Below are 21,169 nucleotides of genomic sequence, written 5' to 3' on the forward strand. Positions count from 1 at the left end.
TAAAACACAGGTTTCTCAAACTCTGTCCTCAGGACCCCACACGGTGCATGTTTTGCAGGTCTCCTCACAAAATCACAAGTGAAATAATTAGCTCCACCTGTGGACCTTTTAAAATGTGTCAGTGAGTAATTAATACACCTGTGCACTTGCTGGGTTACCTACAAAAAATGCACTGTTTGGGGTCCCGAGGACCGAGTTTGAGAACCACTGATCTAGAAGATCATCAGACACCATTTTATTTCATGCACCATTCTCTGCAATCTCTAGAGACTGTGGTCCATGAAGGTCCCAGGAAAGCTGCAGTTTCTGAGATACTCAAACCACCCATCTTACACCATCAACCTCACTTAAACTGGCCACACATTTAAAAATGATCTTTGCTACCAGTCAACTAGCTGGCTGGTTGAAATGGAAATCTAGTAACATTATTTGAGGAAACAACAATCGTCCATTTGGTACCAAAGTATGAGTTTTCAAATAAGACAAAACTTGATTTTAAAGTTCGGTGTACAACAAAGTTCACAAACAGAGCTTACGTAAACCCCCAGCCATCTATGGCACTGGCAAACACCACATTGCCCTGCTCTGGAGAGAAATACAGGAGAGAGTCATCTGTTTCTTCCAATCCCGCACTCCAGTCATAAACCTGCTCTCCCTCCGGTGTCTCTGAAGATGTGTCTTTCTCTGCTCTCTCTTCCAATACTTTTGAGGTGAAAAGAGCACCTGTCACAGCATTAACCTGAAAAATAAAGCAGAGGAGGGGTCAAGGTTCATTTCTGTCAGGGTAGTTTTAACTAATCCACATTTCACACTGTAGAGTAGTTACCTGCTCCAGTAATTTTTGGAGATGTGTATAGGCTTCCTGGGAGGAGAATTTCAATTCCACTATCAACCTGTCAATCTTATTGATCACTAGAACAGGCCGTATGTTCTCTAGCCAGGCCTGCCGTAACACTGCTTGTGTCTGTAGGACAAGACAGGAGAAGATTATCAGCAGGAAACAAGCCATGGTCAGATCATCAGATGATAGTTTTGTAGGAGATGAACTCCTCCTCCTCCTAAGTCACAGCTCTAGATATCTCCCATAGCTGTCCATACTCTGTACAATGGATTAGCAACAAGTATGACTGGGGCAGTAGCCACATTACTTGACTGAGGACCTAAAACCAAGTCAGTTAATACTCATGTACAGTACCAGTGCAATGCTGTGTAATATTATATACACAGGTGGGAAAACATCTGAGAGCCACGATTACAGCACATGCTGAATGCACAGCAATAACACAGCAAGTTTATTCTGTATGTTTCATTGAGGTTATGACATCTATTGTATTAGATTTTTTACTCAACTACTGTATGTGTGATTCATTCTTGCCACTCAGATTGACTAAAGACTAAATACAAGTTAAAGAACACACTTTGTTGTACAAGTACAGTATGCTTTATTGTGATTTTTCCATACATTTTAAAACCACCCTGAAAAATCACTACAAGAACTGTACAATAAGACTTAGGGGGAGATTCAAATGTTTGAAAAGTCAGTTGGGAGTCTATTTCTTCCTATCTAAAAGACAGGAAAAAACAGACACCCAACCGACTTTTCAAACATTTGAATCTCCCCCTTAGAATAGTATTTATTCTTGACAATTAAAATCAAGCTCATTCCTCCTTTCACTCAGCCACTACAGCAATACTGACAGGACTGGCCAAAATGTGGGGTGCCTCAGGACACCTGCAGGGGTGCCTTGGATTGGTGGTCTAGGGTCAACTCAAATTATTTATGGTCAGTGTAATAGACAAAACCAGAGCTGGTGGCTGCAAGTCATAAAACATGTGGACAAACAGAAGCAAATCCTGTCAATCAGCACACAATTGAACTTAAAGGTGCATACACCCGGCGCGATTTTGACTATGAGCGATTTTCCTTGAACTGGCAGTAGGAGATTTTGACAAAGTGTGCAAGCGATTTTGGCTAAGGGCAATTTTGACCAACTCATTTAAATAGGGGGATGTTTTCACTTTTCCAGCGACATAGTCGAAATTGACTTGCCTGCACAGTCTAATTTTCATAGCGATAGTGACCTGGCGGGGACGCACATCGCTATCGCTCGCTGTGTACACACGGAGCAATATGCACTAACTTTCTTAGCAATTTTGACTATATAGTCAACATCGCTGAGCCATATCGCTACGTGTGAACACACCTTAAGGAATACATGTAAACACAATTTACTTAATTTAATATTTCTCAATAAGAAACTTTTGGCCTAGGGGTACCGTGAAAAGAATTCTGATGATATAGAGCACCATGATTCACAAAAATTTGGACACCACTGACCTAGCGAGCAAAATAATTATTATACACACACACACACACACACACACACAATACATGGATTAGGTATAATTTGATGACCTACGTGTTGTTTTTATCTGTATTTTATCTATGCTACAGTTCTAACACAGTTCAAACACTTTGTTTTATTACCTGAGGACATACACCTTCTACAGCATCAACTATAATAATACAGCCATCACAGAGACGGACTGCAGTGGAGACCTCAGATGAGAAATCAACATGTCCCGGGGAGTCTATGAGGTTGAGGAGATATTCTTCTTCATCTAAAAAAATATGATGATCATCATGGGTATTAAAATCAATGGTTTGTCAATACACAGGCAGAAAAAATAAGTAATTGTCAACACTTGTAGTACAAGTCTTGGTGGGTGATATGTCAGTGTGTGGAAGGTGGTAGATCAGCGACGCTTTGTCTAGTGGAAAAATGTACTGTGTAGCTATTAAATAACGAGACTCATGCTATAATTTATTTTGAATTCTATTAAGTACATTTTAACTCCATTCCCCTTCTGCATCCACAAATTGCTGCCTTTTTTATTTTCCACTGGTCAAAGTCACACGGTGCTACGTCTGGCGAGTGTGCCTGTTTTAGCACTGCATTCTGTTTCTCGGCCAAAAACTGCTTTGTTGTCCTGATGGGAGGATAAAACCATTTTTCCACAACTCTGGCCTCTTTCTTCCAATTCTTTGCCGCACAGTTAATAGAACATTTTAGTAGTAATGCTGAGTCACTATTGCACCTTCTGGTACCCAGTATTCCAAAATAACACCCTTGATATCAAAGAAAACAATTAACATGGCTTTGAATTTGGATTCGTTTTGACATACTTTCTCCAGGAGTTTTCCAGTGCATGGACTGGCGTTTTGTCTCAGGACTGTACTGGAAGATCCAGGTTTCATCACATGTAATAATGTTATCTAAGAAATGTGAATCCGCTTGAATTTGTTCCAAAATGTCTGCACAAATTCACTTAAAATTTTTCATTCCGATAACATATGTGCTAACAATCTTAGAGCCATCTTCAGACCTGATCGCAGCAGCAAATTTGTTCTCAAATGGGCAAAACCATGTGCACTTCATGGGGGGCAGATATAACATGTTCAGAGAGAGTTAGATTTGGGTGGGTTATATTGTTTCTGTGCAGGGTGAATACTGGCTGCTTTATTTTTACACTGCCATTTAGATTTCAGTTTGAACACACCCCACCCAAATTTAACTCTCTCTGCACACGTTATATATGCCCACCCTGCAGTGCACATACTTTTGCCCACTTGAGAACAAATTTGCTGCTGCAATCAGGTCTGAATTAGGCCCATAGCACAAACTTTTGTTGTTAGGATCTTGATGTAAAACTTGCCTAACAGTTTCTTTGTCGATGTTTACTATTTCTGCCATCATTGCTGGGTCGACTGTCAATTCGAACAAATTTCTGAGTATTTTCCTTAGTTTTTGACATGCAAGGCCTTCCAGGAAGTTCATCATCTTCGACATCCTCACGACCAACACTACATTTTTGTACCACTCAAACACACGTGCATGTGGCATACAATCCGTACCGCAACTAAAAAGTTGCTCTACATTTGAACTAAGCATTTTTACGCTGCACAGGAAAAACACAAATTCTTCAAATGCTGTGTGACAGAAATCTGTGTGAGAGGGATGAAACTTGCAAAACTATTCTGGGATAGTCAATGTTCCACCACTCCCTTTAACTCACGTAGAGATGGAGACACACGATGGAGCCATGCTCATTGAGCATGGATGCATCGCAGGCAGGGCTTATGGAGTCCCTAGGTGCGCCTGTGCCTTGGTACTCCGCCGAGCGTACAGAGACGCTTCCATTCACTTTGAATGGTGCGCATCTACGTACCCAGTGGTGCACCTAGCCAGGCGCACCTAGTTGCAGACGGAGTCACGATTAGCATGGCTCCATCTGTAGTATGGTTTATTTTTTAAAAGTACAGTCTCGTTATTTAATATCAACACCTTGTATACTCTGTGCCTCCAATGTCCCGCCATAGGAAGACTGAGAAACGAGTTTTGCTTACTTTGTGGGATTGTGCCCACAATGCGTTCCTATGCGGGCACACTATTTGCGGAAAAAGGACCCACAATTGTCACAAATAGCAGAAAAGCAGTGGATGGGCACATCTGTATCAGTCTAACACTCATTTCATACAGTGAACAATGGGTCACAAATTTGAGTGAGGAATGGACTGTTTCAACGACAGCACAGGAAGAGCTCTTTATGGTAAGTGTGAAACTCAATGGCCCAATGGTAGAAAACAAAATAGAAAAATTGATTTTTTATTCATTATACAAGAAATAGTATCTGCAGCTATAAGAAGACATTATAGGGGTATATTCAATTGATGTCAGATCCTTTCCATCTCAGTATTCAATGAGCGGCCAAATAAGACAGGATTTGGCCGTTCCCGACAATGCCAATCCGACTTTTTTTAAAGACTACAATTGAATACCCCTAATAGTGGTGATGACATACATTCCTTGAATCAGACTGACATTTTTAAGGTCAGGAAGAAACACAATGGCTCTCTGGCTTTTGTTTTCCATTCCTCTGCATCAACATTATATATATTGAACCTTTTAAATATATACTCACCCTACCACAACTGTGCTGAGAACAGATTGCTCATCCAATGAACTGCGTGAACAAAACAACTTTCAGCAGAGGAGAATTCTACATTACCCAGCCAGCTGTGGCATGGGAAGGGCCCTCTGTTTAGATGCAGCAGCGAGGATCTCCCAGACAGCATGTGTAAAGTATTTCATTAACCCACTAGTCCGACAGCTGTTTAATCACTAAACATTAAGGCAACAAAGGGCAATGTGGCCTCCTGGATGGATGACAGGAAGGGTTGGAGGTGGGGATAAATCATGTTCTGGTAGTACAATAGAACAGAACACAACATAAAGGGCGGTATTCAAATGATATATTATTATTATTATCCTTTATTTATATGGCCCCACATCACGCCCAATCTCCTTTCTAAAGTAATCCCTGTTATCGCGCACATTGCGCCCATAGTAATCAGGTTTAGCTGCGTAAAGGGTTGGGCGCTCTTGTTACCTCGGGGGTAGCAAGCTGAAATTATTATACCACGACCGTTAGCAGAAACAGAACGGATGTGGAAGGGGGTGAAAAGAATTGAATTCCGCCCAATTAGTGAATTCTAATTCAAGAATCACAGATAAGTAGTATTTGAAACATTTCTTGGATGAAATGGTGTATATTTTGTAATGATTTTTTATTCTCCTATATTATATGTTAAACAACAAGAAAGGTTTAAAGGGTAGTTTAAATGATCTATATTGGAAAAGTACCGCATGTGTACTGAAGAGATATTGCACTGGATTTCATGGTGATTCCTCGAATCTGCTCATCTTCTCGACTGTCCAAATAACGTAACTGCAACAATAATCAGAAAGGTTACAAAGTGGCAGTGAGGAGCGGCGATTTTCCCAAGGAATATCTCAGGAATGAAAAACATACCTTCCCTGCTAGCCTGTTAGAGATGATCCCATTGCTGGCTATGAGGCAGTCTGCTAGTGTAGTTTTCCCTAAAAGGCACAACATGGATTTAATTCAAATAGCAAAAACATGTACAAGTAACCATCATATACTTATAAACTAACAATGATCAATCAGTTTTTTTTTGGGGGGGGGATATACAAGCTAAAGCTTTTGCAGTAATTAGGGTGAGACACGAATTATAAAAATTACATTTGCAATGAGGCAAGGGCAGGGACAGCAGAACAGGTATCACTAGATGTCATGGGATTCCTTATAACCTCCCATTTTTTATTTCAGCGCTAGCATTTATATTGCATATACTGAAGTACACAGCTATACAAAGGCCAGTGCAGGAGCAGGGTAAGGACAGAGGCGCTATTAGCAAACCACAGCTCACATGCATTAAGAATAGCATTAGTGATCGTCTTTACCACAAACAAACCCCCACTCACCATGATCCACATGAGCCAATATACAGATATTCCGAATGTTGGACGCTTTCTTTTGTAGTGCAACTATTTTTTCCAAGCTTACGAGTCTCATGATGTTTTATCTGAAAACAAATACGCTCTTTACTTTGATGTAGCATTTAATAGAACACCACAAAAAAACATTAGACCTGAATCAGATGCGGATGCATAAGCACCCATAAAAGCATCTATTGCCGGTAGTCCATCTGCAACTTTATGCGAATGATGTTACAAAACCCTTCCCTGGTGTACAACCATGCATGTGCAAGGGCCGAGATGTACACACTAATATAGATTGGTTCCACCCAGAAATGTGCAAGGGCCGAGATGTGCACACTGTAATACAGATTGGTTCCACCCAGAAATGTGCAAGGGCCGAGATGTGCACACTGTAATACAGATTGGTTCCACCCAGAAATGGACATTACATTGTCAAAACACTTCTCCTTGCATACGAGAAATCGCAACTGTGACTATTTACAGAAACAATAGGTAAAATGTGTGGTGCGACTTAGGTGCACGCGCAGTAGCAAAAATATCACTGATCTGCATCCAACACCAGCAGCACGTGCATCAGGCCCACCAGATTATCAATGGACATCCTGGTCAAAAATCTATATAATAATGCCAGATGGCTGTCATGTCTCCAACATATGCAGAGAGGGCGCGCGCCATTCCCACTCTATGGCTTCCACTGTCAACAACAGAACAGCAACAGCAGTTCTGCAGAAGCAGACAGAAGGACTGGTAAGTAGGGGACATGGGGCATAGTGAAGGTGGGCTGAATTTTTCCTAGTCTATATAATAACACAGAGTGGCATGTCCTGAAACAGTGGCATGTTCCACTAGGGGGGGAATTAAATTGTTATTTTAGCCGACAGCAGTAGATGGCACCCAACGGAGCCATTCAATTGTAGGCAGCCTATAAGAATTATACTTTTCATTCCAATGTGTATCTTAACGTACTGTATTTATTTATTTTTTTCAAATTACTGCCAGGGTGCGCCTCTCTGACACACCTATAGTGGTTATCTTATTATTACAATTAACCCTATCACTTCTTTTGAACTTGAGAGTAAAGTTTCTTCACTCTCCCCCGACACAAGGCTCCATAGCACTGCATGTTATGGACAATCTCGTCCATATTGGCCTGCAAGCATAAGCGACAGGGCACCAACGATGAACGAGCGCGGGGCCGTGCTTTGTTAATAGTTGGTGCCTACACACTGCATGATATGAATGAGTTCTCGTTCATTAATGAACGAGACCGTTCATATCGTGCATTTTATCTGCCAGTGTGTAGGGCCCATTATTTGCTGTCAATTTCTATGGGCTACTAACATCATAACAAACATGCAGATTATACCAGTAAACTGGAAATAAATATTAATTGCCAAAGAAATCGCCTCACCTGTGAGACACCATGGGTGATATGTATCAAAGATTGGATAAGGGGGCTTATGTAATAATCTGCAAGCTGCACACACTATGGAAATTCCATCGAGTCTGCCCATACTTTCTAAAGTGGCAATCCTTTAAAAGGCAAACCCAACCTGGTTATGCCTTTTAAAGGACTGCTGCTTTAAAATACAGGCAGACTTTCATACTATTACAAAAGCCCCATACAGTGGAGAGAGATAAAGTACCAACCAATCTGTCATTTTGCAGGCCATGCTTGAAAAATAACAGGGACTGATTGGCTGGCACTTTATCTCTCTCCGAGCTTTGATACATCTCCCCTATATATCTGACATGGAGCAGCAGTGACAGATCTTTACTTCACGGCTACCGCAAACACGTATGAGGACAGAAGTAATCGTCATCTGGCAACTATAAGCTATGTAAACAGAAGTGACTTGCTTGTCATTGAGGCCCAAATGTATTAAGTATTAAAAAGTAATAAAGTGGAAACAGAGAGAGATAAAGTACCAGCCAGCTTCCTAACTGCCATGTTACAGGATGGGTTTGAAAAATGACAGGTTGGTTGGTGCTTTATCTCTGTTCCCCTGATCTCTCCAAGGTTTTGTTCATAGACCCCTGTGTCTCTACTGTCTGACATTGCCCTAGTGTTATAGCTTCCTTACAACTTCTATATTTTAAAACAAAAGGCAATGGGGACAAATATTTCTTGAGAGCTCATACCTACCAACTTTCCATATCACTTGTTCGGGACGATTTGATTGGAGGGGCGTTGCCCCGGTTGAGTGGGTGTGGCTGCGCGTCATGGCCCAGTTTTTGGGGCATTTTGGGGGCAAGCCCAGCGCTCCCCAAGCAACCGGGCAGCACTCTGCTCCCCTCCCAGCATTGAATAGATGTCATGTGCACGGCATCTACTCAGAGGTCACTCGCTGCTTTGCAGAGCAGCAGGTTATCAAAGCCTCCCGCACCTGCGGGACAATGCTGCCCGGACAATGCTGCCCGCAGGTAGGACAGACCGTGACCAAATAGCTGGACTGTACGAGAGCTGTGAGTGCCATAGACTCCTGTCAATGTGGCATTAAGGGGTGGATAAATTGGTGCTACACCTCCTTCTTAACATTCTCACTTGTCTTGGCTTAGGCTAGCTCTCAGGTGGGGCCATAGATGACCAGAAGGACACATACAGCAGATGGTGGAGTGCAAACAGGTGTCACAGTAACAGATGGCAGACCATCTCCCATTCACAAACAGTGGAACTATATGTGCACTCCCTTGGCATCCACTCCACCACAGTACTTGAGCTGCAATATTTATATGACTATGTACCTTTCCTTAGCCAGAGTTAACTAAGACTTCTTGCTGTCCACCCTTCTGGGTATCTGAGACATCTGCCCAACCTCCATCTCTGTCCCCATGAGTATACCATACCTCCCAACATGACCCTTTCCGGGAGGGACACAATGCTCTGCTTCTGGACTTTTCTCTTAATGTATGATTGCCGGCACCTGTATTGAACAGGCTAATGGATAAGAAAGGTGTTTCACCACAGGTGATGATTATCGTATATTAACAGGAAGTCCCGGAGCAGAGCATTCTGTCCCTCCTGGAGAGAAGAGAGTCACTGCCACCTACTGGCTGTAACTGTCAATGTCTGCATCACCAAGCAGCGTGGCCACATGCTTACTAGTTTCATTTTCTGCTAATACTGAGGGCCAGATTTATTAAGCCTGGGAGAGTGCTAAATTGCACGGTGATAAAGTCCCAACCAATCAGCTGCTGTCATTTTTCAACACAGCCTGTAACATGGCAGTTAGGAGATGATCGGTTGGTATTTTATCACCATGCAATTTCTTGCTCTCTGAGGCTTGATAAATCTGGGGCCCAGTTTTGAGTATATCCCCAATTGTAAAGATATATGTAAAAAAGAAAAAACTAATAACAAATTTGCTCTTAACATTGACATATGTGAATGCGTCAAAGTTTTCAAATTGTGTCCTGATCTGTGGACTGAGAAAAGATATGCAGCTGGTGCGAGTTTCTTCGGTGGTGATCAGTCTATACAGCAAATGATTGCTAGTTAATATCCTTAATCTCAATTGTTGCTCATTTGTTGATGAATAATATTTGCCTATAATAGTTCTGCTCACTAAGCTCACTAAACCTGTACAGTATTGTGAAAACAGTCATCCCAGTATGAGACCATGCTAGTAAAGATCCTAATGACCAGGGACGTGCGGTGAGCTAAATGGCTCAGGAGGCACTGGCTAGCATCAGAGCCAGATTTACACACAATATATGAGTCAAATGGTACATCTGGGCATTATAGACAGGTGCAGCAGTATAAACTCCTGGAAATTTTGTGAGTTTTGATCAGAGATGGCGGAAATGATAAGCAGGTGAGGCACTGCCTCACCTGCCATAGACTTTTTACTCCAGAGTTTTGGCTATAAATGTGTTTAGAATAATGCAAAGAAGATATTTCGAACAAATTATTTCTAGTTTTCATATACTTTATATAGTAAAAACTCTGGCACAAACGTTAGTATGACAGGAAAGGCTCTGCCTCACCTCACGTCACTGCTAATGACTATAAAAAGGTTGCAGGGGTTCTCAACCACTAACAGGTCATGTATGTCTGTGAGATAATTACTCACCATGCAAAATAGATTAACTCACCTGTGAATAATTAAAGAAATGCACAAAACATGACCTGTTGGTGGTACTTGAGGATTATGGTTGCGAATCCCATGCATTAATGGGTTTACTGACACACAGGTAAAGCAGAGTATTCATCTGGTCATTATTAAATAAGGTGGCTATGAACTCAAAAATATAGGGGAAGATATACCAAAGCTTCTAAAAAGTGGAGAAGTGGGCAAATGGAGAATTAGACCCTCTCATGGTCTACATTGCACATAAAGAAAAACAAACAGCAAGCAAGAAAAAAATAAGAATTTACTTACCGATAATTCTATTTCTCGTAGTCCGTAGTGGATGCTGGGGACTCCGTCAGGACCATGGGGTTTAGCGGCTCCGCAGGAGACAGGGCACAATAATAAAAGCTTTAGGATCAGGTGGTGTGCACTGGCTCCTCCCCCTATGACCCTCCTCCAAGCCTCAGTTAGGATACTGTGCCCGGACGAGCGTGCATAATAAGGAAGGATATTGAATCCCGGGTAAGACTCATACCAGCCACACCAATCACACCGTACAACCTGTGATCTGAACCCAGTTAACAGTATGATAACAACGAAGGAGCCTCTGAAAAGATGGCTCACAACAAGAATAACCCGATTTTTGTAACAATAACTATGTACAAGTATTGCAGACAATCCGCACTTGGGATGGGCGCCCAGCATCCACTACGGACTACGAGAAATAGAATTATCGGTAAGTAAATTCTTATTTTCTCTAACGTCCTAAGTGGATGCTGGGGACTCCGTCAGGACCATGGGGATTATACCAAAGCTCCCAAACGGGCGGGAGAGTGCGGATGACTCTGCAGCACCGAATGAGAGAACTCCAGGTCCTCCTCAGTCAGGGGTGTGCCCCTGACCAAGTAGCAGCTCGGCAAAGTTGTAAAGCCGAGACCCCTCGGGCAGCCGCCCAAGATGAGCCCACTTCCTTGTGGAATGGGCTTTTACTGATTTTGGCTGTGGCAAGCCTGCCACAGAATGTGCAAGCTGAATTGTACTACAAATCCAGCGAGCAATCGTCTGCTTAGAAGCAGGAACACCCATCTTGTTGGGTGCATACAGGCTAAACAGCGAGTCAGATTTTCTGACTCCAGTCGTCCTGGAAACATATATTTTCAGGGCCCTGACAACGTCAAGTAACTTGGAGTCCTCCAAGTCCCTAGTAGCCGCAGGTACCACAATAGGTTGGTTCATGTGAAAAACAGAAAACACCTTAAGGAGAAATTGAGGACGAGTCCTCAATTCTGCCCTGTCAGAATGAAAAATTAAGTAAGGGCTTTTATATGATAAAGCCGCCCATTCTGACACACGCCTGGCTGAAGCCAGGGCTAATAGAATCTTCACCTTCCATGTGAAATATTTTAATTCCACAGTGATGAGTGGATCAAACCAATGTGACTTTAGGAAACTCAAAACAACACTGAGATCCCAAGGTGCCACTGGGGGCACAAAAGGAGGCTGTATATGCAGTACCCCTTTTACAAACGTCTGAACTTCAGGCACTGAAGCCAGTTATTTCTGGAAGAAATTCGACAGGGTCGAAATTTGAACCTTAATGGACCCTAATTTTAGGCCCATAGACAGTCCTGTTTTCAGGAAATGTAGGAACGACCCAGTTGGAATTCCTCTGTAGGGACCTTCTTGGCCTCCCACCAAGCAACATATTTTCGCCAAATGCGGTGAAAATGTTTTGCGGTTACATCCTTCCTGGCTTCGACCAGGGTAGGGATGACTTCATCTGGAATGCCCTTTCAGGATCCGGCGTTCAACTGCCATGCCGTCAAACGCAGCCGCGGTAAGTCTTGGAACAGACAAGGCCCCTGCTGGAGCAGGTCCTTTCTTAAAGGTAGAGGCCACGGTTCTTCCGTGAGCATCTCTTGAAGTTCCGGGTACCAAGTCCTTCTTGACCCATCCGGAACCACGAGTATCGTTCTTACTCATCTCCTTCTTATGATTCTCAGTACTTTTGGTATGAGATGCATAGGAGGGAACACATACCCTGACTGGTACACCCACAGTGTTACCAGAGCGTCCACCGCTATTGCCTGAGGGTCCCTTGACCTGGCGCAATATTTGTCTAGTTTTTTGTTCAGGCGGGACGCCAACATGTCCACCTTTGGTTTTTCCCAACGGTTTACAATCATGTGGAAGACTTCCCGCTGAAGTCCCCACTCTCCCGGGTGGAGGTTATGCCTGCTGAGGAAGTCTGCTTCCCAGTTTTCCACTCCCGGAATTAACACTGCTGAGAGTGTTATCACATGATTTTTCGCCCAGCGAAGAATCCTTGCAGTTTCTGCCATTTCCCTCCTGCTTCATGTGCCGCCCTGTCTGTTTACGTGGGCGACTGTCCCACTGGACAATACCACTACGTTGTCCCACTGGATCAATACCGGCTGACCTTGAAGCAGAGGTCTTGCTAAGCTTAGAGCCTTGTAAATTGCCCTTAGCTCCAGTATATTTATGTGGAGAGAAGTCTCCAGACTTGATCACACTCCCTGGAAATTTTTTCCTTGTGTGACTGCTCCCCAGCCACTCAGGCTGGCATCCGTGGTCACCAGGACCCAGTCCTGAATGTCGAATCTGCGGCCCTTTCATAGATGAGCACTCTGCAGCCACCGCAGAAGAAAACACCCTTGTCCTTGGAGACAGGGTTATCCGCTGATGCATCTGAAGATGCGATCCGGACCATTTTCCCAGCAGATTCCACTGAAAGGTTCTTGCGTGAAATCTACCGAATGGGATCGCTTTGTAAGAAACCACCATTTTTCACAGGACCCTTGTGCAATGATGCACTGATACTTTTCCTGGTTTTAGGAGGTTCCTGACTAGCTCGGATAACTCCCTGGCCTTCTTCTCCGGGAGAAAACATCCTTTTCTGGACTGTGTCCAGAATCATTCCTAGGAACATTAGACGTGTCGTCGGAAAAAGCTGCGATTTTGGAATATTTAGAATCCACTCGTGCTGTCGTAGAACTACTTGAGATAGTGCTACTCCGACCGCCAACTGTTCTCTGGACCTTGCCCTTATCAGGAAAGCTTCCATATTTCTTTTAGGAAGAATCATCATTTCGGCCATTACCATGGTAAAGACCCGGGGTGCCGTGGACAATCCAAACGGCAGCGTCTGAACTGATAGTGACAGTTCTGTACCACGAACCTGAGATACCCTTGGTGAGAAGGGCAAAATTTGGACATGTAGGTAAGCGTCCCTGATATCCAGTGACCCCATATCGTCCTGGTTCGCTATCACTGCTCTGAGTGACTCCATCTTGATTTGAACCCTTGTATGTAATTGTTCAAATCTTTTAGATCTCACCGAGCCGTTTGGCTTCAGTACCACAATATAGTGTGGAATAATACCCCTTCCCTTGTTGTAGGAGGGGTACTTTGATTATCACCTGCTGGGAATACAGCCTGTGAATTTTTTCCCAATACTGCCTCCCTGTCGGAGGGAGACGTTGGTAAAGCAGACTTCAGGAACTTGTGAGGGGAAGACGTCTCGAATTTCCAATGTACACCTGGGATACTACGTGTAGGATCCAGGAGTCCACTTGCGAGTGAGCCCACTGCGTGCTGAAACTCTTGAGATGACCCCCCACCGCACCTGAGTCCGCTTGTATGGCCCCAGCGTCATGCTGCGGACTTGGCAGAAGCTGTGGAGGACTTCTGTTCCTGGGAATGGGCTGCCTGCTGCAGTCTTCTTCCCTTTCCTCTAACCCTGGGCAGATATGACTGGCCTTTTGCCCGCCTGCCTTTATGGGTACGAAAAGACTGAGACTGAAAAGACTGTGTCCTTTTCTGCTGAGATGTGACTTGGGGTAACAAAAGTGGATTTTCCAGCTGTTGCCATGGCCACCAGGTCCGATGGACCGCCCCTTTATACGGCAATACTTCCATGTGCCGTCTGGAATCTGCATCACCTGACCACTGTCATGGTCTATAAACATCATCTGGCAGATATGGACATCACATCTACTCTTGATGCCAGAATGCGCATCTCGCATATATAGAAATGCATCCTTAAAATGCTCTATAGTCAATAAAATATTGTTCCCGTCAAGGGTATCAATATTTTCAGTCAGGAAATCCGACCAAGCACCCCCAGCGCTGCACATCCAGGCTGAGGCGATTGCTGGTCGTAGTATAACACCAGTATGTGTGTATATACTTTTTAGGATATTTTTCAGCTTCCTATCAGCTGGCTCTTTGAGGGCGGCCGTATCTGGAGACGGTAACGCCACTGTTTTTATAAGCGTGTGAGCGCCTTATCCACTCTAAGGTGTGTTTCCCAACTCGCCCTCACTTCTGGCGGGAAAGGGTATACCTCCAATAATTTTCTATCGGAGGAAACCCACGTATCATCACACACTTTAATTTATCTGATTCAGGAAAAACTACAAGTAGATTATTCCCACCCTACATAATACCCTTATTTGTGGTACTTGTAGTATCAGAAATATGTAACACCTCCTTCATTGCCCTTAACATGTAACGTGTGGCCCTAAAGGAAAATACGTTTGTTTCTTCACCGTCGACACTGAAGTCAGTGTCCATGTCTGTGTCTGTGTCGACCAACTGAGGTAAATGGGCGTTTTTACAAGCCCCTGACGGTGTCTGAGACGCCTGGACAGGTACTAATTTGTTTGCCGACCGTCTCATGTCGTCAACCGACCTTGCATCGTGTTGACATTATCACGTAATTCCTAAATAAGCCATCCATTCCGGTGTCGACTCCCTAGAGAGTGACATCACCAATACAGGCAATTTGCTCCGCCTCCTCACCAACATCGTCCTCCTACATGTCGACACACACGTACCGACACAGCACACACACAGGGAATGCTCTGATAGAGGACAGGACCCCACTAGCCCTTTGGGGAGACAGAGGGAGAGTTTGCCAGCACACACCAAAAACGCTATAATTATACAGGGACAACCCCTTATACAAGTGTTTTCCCTTATAGCATTTTCACATATGTAATCATATCGCCAAATAAGTGCCCCCCCTCTCTGTTTTAACCCTGTTTCTGTAGTGCAGTGCAGGGGAGAGCCTGGGAGCCTTCCTCACAGCAGAGCTGAGCAGGAAAATGGCGCCGTGTGCTGAGGAGAATAGGCCCCGCCCCCTAAAACGGCGGGCTCTTCTCCCGGAGTTTGTGAGATCTGGCAGGGGTTAAATACATCCATATAGCCTCAAGGGCTATATGTGATGTATTTTAGCCATAAAAAAGGTATAATACATTGCTGCCCAGGGCGCCCCCCCCAGCGCCCTGCACCCTCAGTGACCGCTGGTATGAAGTGTGCTGACAACAATGGCGCACAGCTGCAGTGCTGTGCGCTACCTTATGAAGACTGAAAGTCTTCTGCCGCCTGTTTCTGGACCTCTGGACCTCTTCAACTTCGGCATCTGCAAGGGGGGTCGGCGGCACGGCTCCGGGACGAACCCCAGGGTGAGACCTGTGTTCCGACTCCCTCTGGAGCTAATGGTGTCCAGTAGCCTAAGAAGCAAATCCATCCTGCACGCAGGTGAGTTTACTTCTCTCCCCTAAGTACCTCGTAGCAGTGAGCCTGTTGCCAGCAGGACTCACTGAAAATAAAAAACCTAACTTAAACTTTTATTCTAAGCAGCTCAGGAGAGCCACCTAGATTGCACCCTTCTCGGCCGGGCACAAAAATCTAACTGAGGCTTGGAGGAGGGTCATAGGGGGAGGAGCCAGTGCACACCACCTGATCCTAAAGCTTTTATTATTGTGCCCTGTCTCCTGCGGAGCCGCTAAACCCCATGGTCCTGACGGAGTCCCCAGCATCCACTTAGGACGTTAGAGAAAATGGCAATTACATCTGCGGCCACAGTCATTAAGGGAGAGGAGGACCTAAAAAAAAAATCTGCAACCACTCTGTTAGGTAAACTCATGCCATGGATACCACAGCATCAGTGGATATTGGGCAAAGAAAGAATAGGGGACTCTTAAGGTGTGTACACACGGTGAGATCCTTGCTATATCCGATTTTGACTATGCTATTTCCCTTGAACTCCCCGAAGCCCAGCATCACCGATTTTGACTAACTTTTCTTGATATATGGACTATGTGTGCTTACGATTTTGGCTTATGTGAGATGTAATTGACATGTGAGATGAACTACAGTAGATAGTACACCGATCTAGCAAGGATTGACTTGCCTGCACAGTCTATCTTTTCTTGCAATGCCGACCTAGCGGGACCGCGCATCGGGATCGAATTGGGATCGCAAGGTGACTAACTTTTCTTGAGATTTTGACTATATAGTCACAATTGAAAGAAAATATCTCACCGTGGGTACACACCTTACGGGCAGTACAGAATACAGTGATAGCTAAAGCTGGGATACACTGGAAGTGAAATCCACACCGCAGATACAGGCACACACAGTCACAGTGATACAGATAAGATAATTATTTTAGTAATACAATAAAACTGCACTGGACTAGTAGATGTATATTATATATAACAATGCGCGGTCCGAGACCGGATGTATATATCAGAATACTCGTACAATATATTCTGGCACAGGTACACTTGTTCTTAACTAATGCTGTCTTAATACTGCAAATGTTATATCTGCCTCCCCTGCAGTGCACATGGTTTTGCCCATTTGCTAACAAACTTGCTGCTGCGATCAACTCAGAATTACCACCTAAATGTATTTTTTGTGCTGAATTTGAATATCCATTCAGATCGTTTCTATCAGGCAGGGTTTTTTTGTTTACATTTAATGTTTTATTAAATTTGCATATTTTGCCTTTGGGACGTCTCTCTTCATGGTCCAGCTATAGTCAGCCACCATACTGGAACTACACTGCCTCCTATCCATCATAGAAACCTGCTGATGGAAACGCTTGCAATGCTCATCACTGACGGCCCCAAGACTTTCTGGGAAGAAGTCTAGGGAGTACATTTACTAAGGAACGGGTTTATAGAAGTGGTATGTTGTCCATAGCAACTAGATTCTAGTCATTATCTTCTAGAAGGTGACAGAAAAATGATAAGTAGAATCTTATTGGCTGCTATGGGCAACAGCTCTACTTCTTAGTCCAAGAAGTGAAGTTTCAAAGACATATTGCATCCCATAGATTTCTGCAGTTTCATCTTGGATGTCACCTCGACGCCTCAAACTTAATATTTTCAAAATAGAATGAATAATTCCACCGAGCAACAGTAGTTACCAACCTGATCGATCTATCACTGTTGAGAACTCGACAATAAATCCTACCCCACAAGATTGCTGCCTGGGTGTCCTTTGTTCCCCACAATTAATCTTTCTTAAAATCATGTTACATGCATCTAAAAGAAAAACAAATATCCAAAATAGAACCATACCTTACACAAGACAGAGCAAAGACTCTAATCCATGCTCTCATTATCTCCCGCACTGATTATTGCAACATTCTTTTTACTGGTCTTTCCACTCTGTGGAATGCCATCCCATGCATAATAAGACTCTCCTCTAGTCTCAAAACCTTCAAGCTTCCCTGAAAACTTACGTCTTCAGCCAAGCTTATCAAAATCCGGAATTGGCCATTTAACTTTTATACATTTTCCACTCCACACATTTTCTTTCTTCACTTTCCCATCTTCCTGACACCAGGCCAACACTGCTGTGTGACCATATCACACAGCCCACTAAGAACCATTGCAATCTGGTGGACCATTATGCAATAGATGGCATCTATCCTTGTGCATCAGTGCTTATTTCCCTATAGATTGTAAGCTTGCGAGCAGGGTGTCCCTACCTCTCTTTTGTTTTATCACAGTTGTTTCGAATTGTAAAACGCAACAGAATTCACTGCGCTATATAAGAAACTGTTCATAAATAAATAATATATGTCAGACTAACTTTGGAAAAATGTTAGTTCTCAATGTACAATAATAGCAAAGCTATGGCCCTCAGAGTGGGGGCGGGTGCAACGGTCACCCCCTGCAGCACACAATCAGCTATGTCCAGGTTATTGCTGTGGTGGATCTAGGAGAGTAAAAGTTGTGTAAGTGGAAATGCCTGTACAACTTTAGGGTCCGATTTCAAAAATCGTAGTCCTGAGGATTACATGCTTTTAAGTTTTTTAGTATGAGGCCAAAGTAAGCAAAAACAATGTGTAAAGCTACTCTGGAATTCAGCTGCCTATGGGGGTCATTCCGATTTGATCGCTAGCTGCTTTCATTCACTGCGCAGCTATCAGGGGAAAAAAAAAAGCACTTCTGCGCATGTGTATGCGGCGCAATGCACACGCGCGTCATACTATTACAACGAACTATGTCGTTTCACACAAGGTCTAGCGAAGCATTTCAGTTGCACTGCTGGCCGCAGAGTGATTGACGGGAAGAGGGCGTTTCTGGGTGTCAACTGACCGTTTTCAGGGAGTGTTCGAAAAAACGCAGGTGTGCCAGGAAAAACGCAGGCGTGGCAGGGCGTGTTCGTGACGTCAAAACAGGAACTGAATAGTCTGAAGTGATCGCAAGCGCTGAGTAGGTCTGAAGCTACTCTAAAACTGCACAAAATTATTTTGTAGCCGCTCTGCAATGCGTTCGTTCGCACTTCTGCTAAGCTAAAATACACTCCCAGTGGGAGGCGGCATAGCGTTTGCACGGCTGCTAAAAACTGCTAGCGAGCGATCAACTCTGCATGACCCCCTATATCTCCAAAGGAAATCATTATTTTAGTATGACATCAATATAGCCAGGCTGGGTACGGGTGACTGGCGGTCGGGATCCCGCAATGAAGTTTGCTGTGCTCGCCCCCCTCATGGACAACCACGAGTGGGAACGTCCGGGGCCCCCTACCGGCATTCTGGCGGGCGGGATCCCGGGTCGGTATGCTGACCGCCGGGATCATAAAACTATATCCCGTGTAGCCAACTACCTAAGTGGACACCATCACAGTCCTAAAATACTAGACACCAAACTACAGATGTAGCCACGCTCATCTATCCCCCATGTGGTGTGTAATGCAAAAGACTAGTCGCATTACGTATGCCTGCGCCTGGTTGTAGGGAGGCGTGTTCAGCTGCAAGGCGGCGTATTCAGTCGCAGTGTAATGATTTGTATATCCAGTCAGTGCAATACATTTGTTCGTGCGCCAGGTATCGCTTTTGAAAACAGCCATTGTGCATATGAGAAGTTTCCATTGTAAAGTCAAACGATGCTTCCATTTTAAGAGTCACATTTTTAGAGTCTTTTATTTATTTACAGTATATATATTATGTTGGATCAACAGTACTGTAATGTACGTATGTTTTACAAGTCTTACCACAATAACAGTTGTTTCATTACACACTCCAAATTTTACAGTGTAGCCGATAGCGTGCGTCTATTACCCACTTAAAATTACATTAAACAACTACCGTACACATGGAGAATCATCATTTTCAAAATATTGCAAATTTTGCCGTGCTCGTTCTGGGTCCCTTATGATCACGTGAGTTTATAACCCTATTAAGAAAATGACAATGAGCAGTAAAATAAATTATTGTGCAATTGTTGATACCGGGGCTACTTAAGTCTAGAGGTATTGTCAATGCTTAGCATGCCCACGTACAAGGGATTGAGTCCCTTGTACATTGTTCCCTATTTCCTATTAAAAAAAATCTTTTTTTTTTTTTGTGTCATCACAAAGCGGCCCGGACAAGTGCTCGCCAGTGTCAACGCTTCCTCATGTGTGGCGCTCGGGGTGCATGGACAACCCCCCACCCCACCCCCTGCAAGTTGAAGCTCTGGAGATGTACAGTACTAAGCAGTGAAAGAGTTGAAAATTTTCCCAAAATTTGCTCTGCATAATTTATAGTACACAAATGATGAATGTTACATCAATACTGATAGGCTGCCATGGGCGACTTCTCCAAAGGCTCACTTTTACACTCTTTTTACTTACAGTACTTTGTACTGTACTCTTTAGTATTGTTCATCTCCCCCTAAAACTAGACAGTGACCTCAGGTCATTTAGAGTTCATCAAGCCAAACAGTAATGCTGCTACAGCAGACCCTGTTTAGCTATACAGTGCCTGTAGTTAACTTTAAGTACAGTAATAATCTACTGTACTTACAGTGCCTGAGGGCCTGCAGGCATCTCTGGTCCCTCCTTATAAGGTCGCTCCAGGTCCTCTGGATGGACCTTACCGACTTTTTGCGGCCATACTTCTGCTGAATCTCCTTGCGGGCCTTAAGATAGGCCCGCTGCTTCTCCCGGTTGCTGGCGAGCAGTTCGGTCCCTCCACAGAACAAGCAGCTCAAAGGTGCTGAAATCCCTCTGTCTGGATGCCATTACTGTATTAGCACTCCAGCACAGATGCCTGTACAACAGTGTGGAGGTAGTTACGTGACCGGCGCCGGAATCCTGCCCTCTTACAGTCCCGACAGTTGGCATGCCGACTAACAGGGGCTATTCCCACTCCCTCCCTCCCCCCCCCGCCCCCCACCGGCCATCTGCAAGCAAGGATTCCAGCGTCGGTATGGTGACCGGCGGTCTCCTGACCGCCAGTCACGCATACCGAACCCCAACAGTGAACATTCTTATACAGTATTGTACATTACTGTTGGTGCACCGGAGAGGCTCTATCAGTTCATAATGCAAACTAGTCTTTTCCTGTGTTCATATATCTCTATTGAATGTAGGGGTCATAAATGTGAAAAGGTGTAAAATAAAAAGAAAATAAAGAAATAC

General features: G+C 44.1%; 1 protein-coding gene across 1 annotated transcript in view; it reads right to left on the reverse strand.

Annotated features, from left to right (window-relative positions):
* EFL1 (elongation factor like GTPase 1) overlaps positions 1–21,169 on the reverse strand; it is a 651,720-nt gene that overhangs the window by 562,754 nt on the left and 67,797 nt on the right. Inside the window, exons 2-7 of the mRNA XM_063925942.1 lie at positions 6,348–6,448; positions 5,875–5,942; positions 5,706–5,790; positions 2,489–2,622; positions 827–964; positions 537–739 (exon numbers count right to left, since the gene is read on the reverse strand). Of these exons, the coding sequence (XP_063782012.1) occupies positions 537–739; positions 827–964; positions 2,489–2,622; positions 5,706–5,790; positions 5,875–5,942; positions 6,348–6,438 (719 nt within the window). The 5' untranslated portion in view covers positions 6,439–6,448. The remainder of the gene's footprint in view (positions 1–536; positions 740–826; positions 965–2,488; positions 2,623–5,705; positions 5,791–5,874; positions 5,943–6,347; positions 6,449–21,169) is intronic.

This window comes from Pseudophryne corroboree, chromosome 6 (genome assembly GCF_028390025.1).
Source record: "Pseudophryne corroboree isolate aPseCor3 chromosome 6, aPseCor3.hap2, whole genome shotgun sequence".
Lineage (NCBI taxonomy): Eukaryota > Metazoa > Chordata > Amphibia > Anura > Myobatrachidae > Pseudophryne > Pseudophryne corroboree.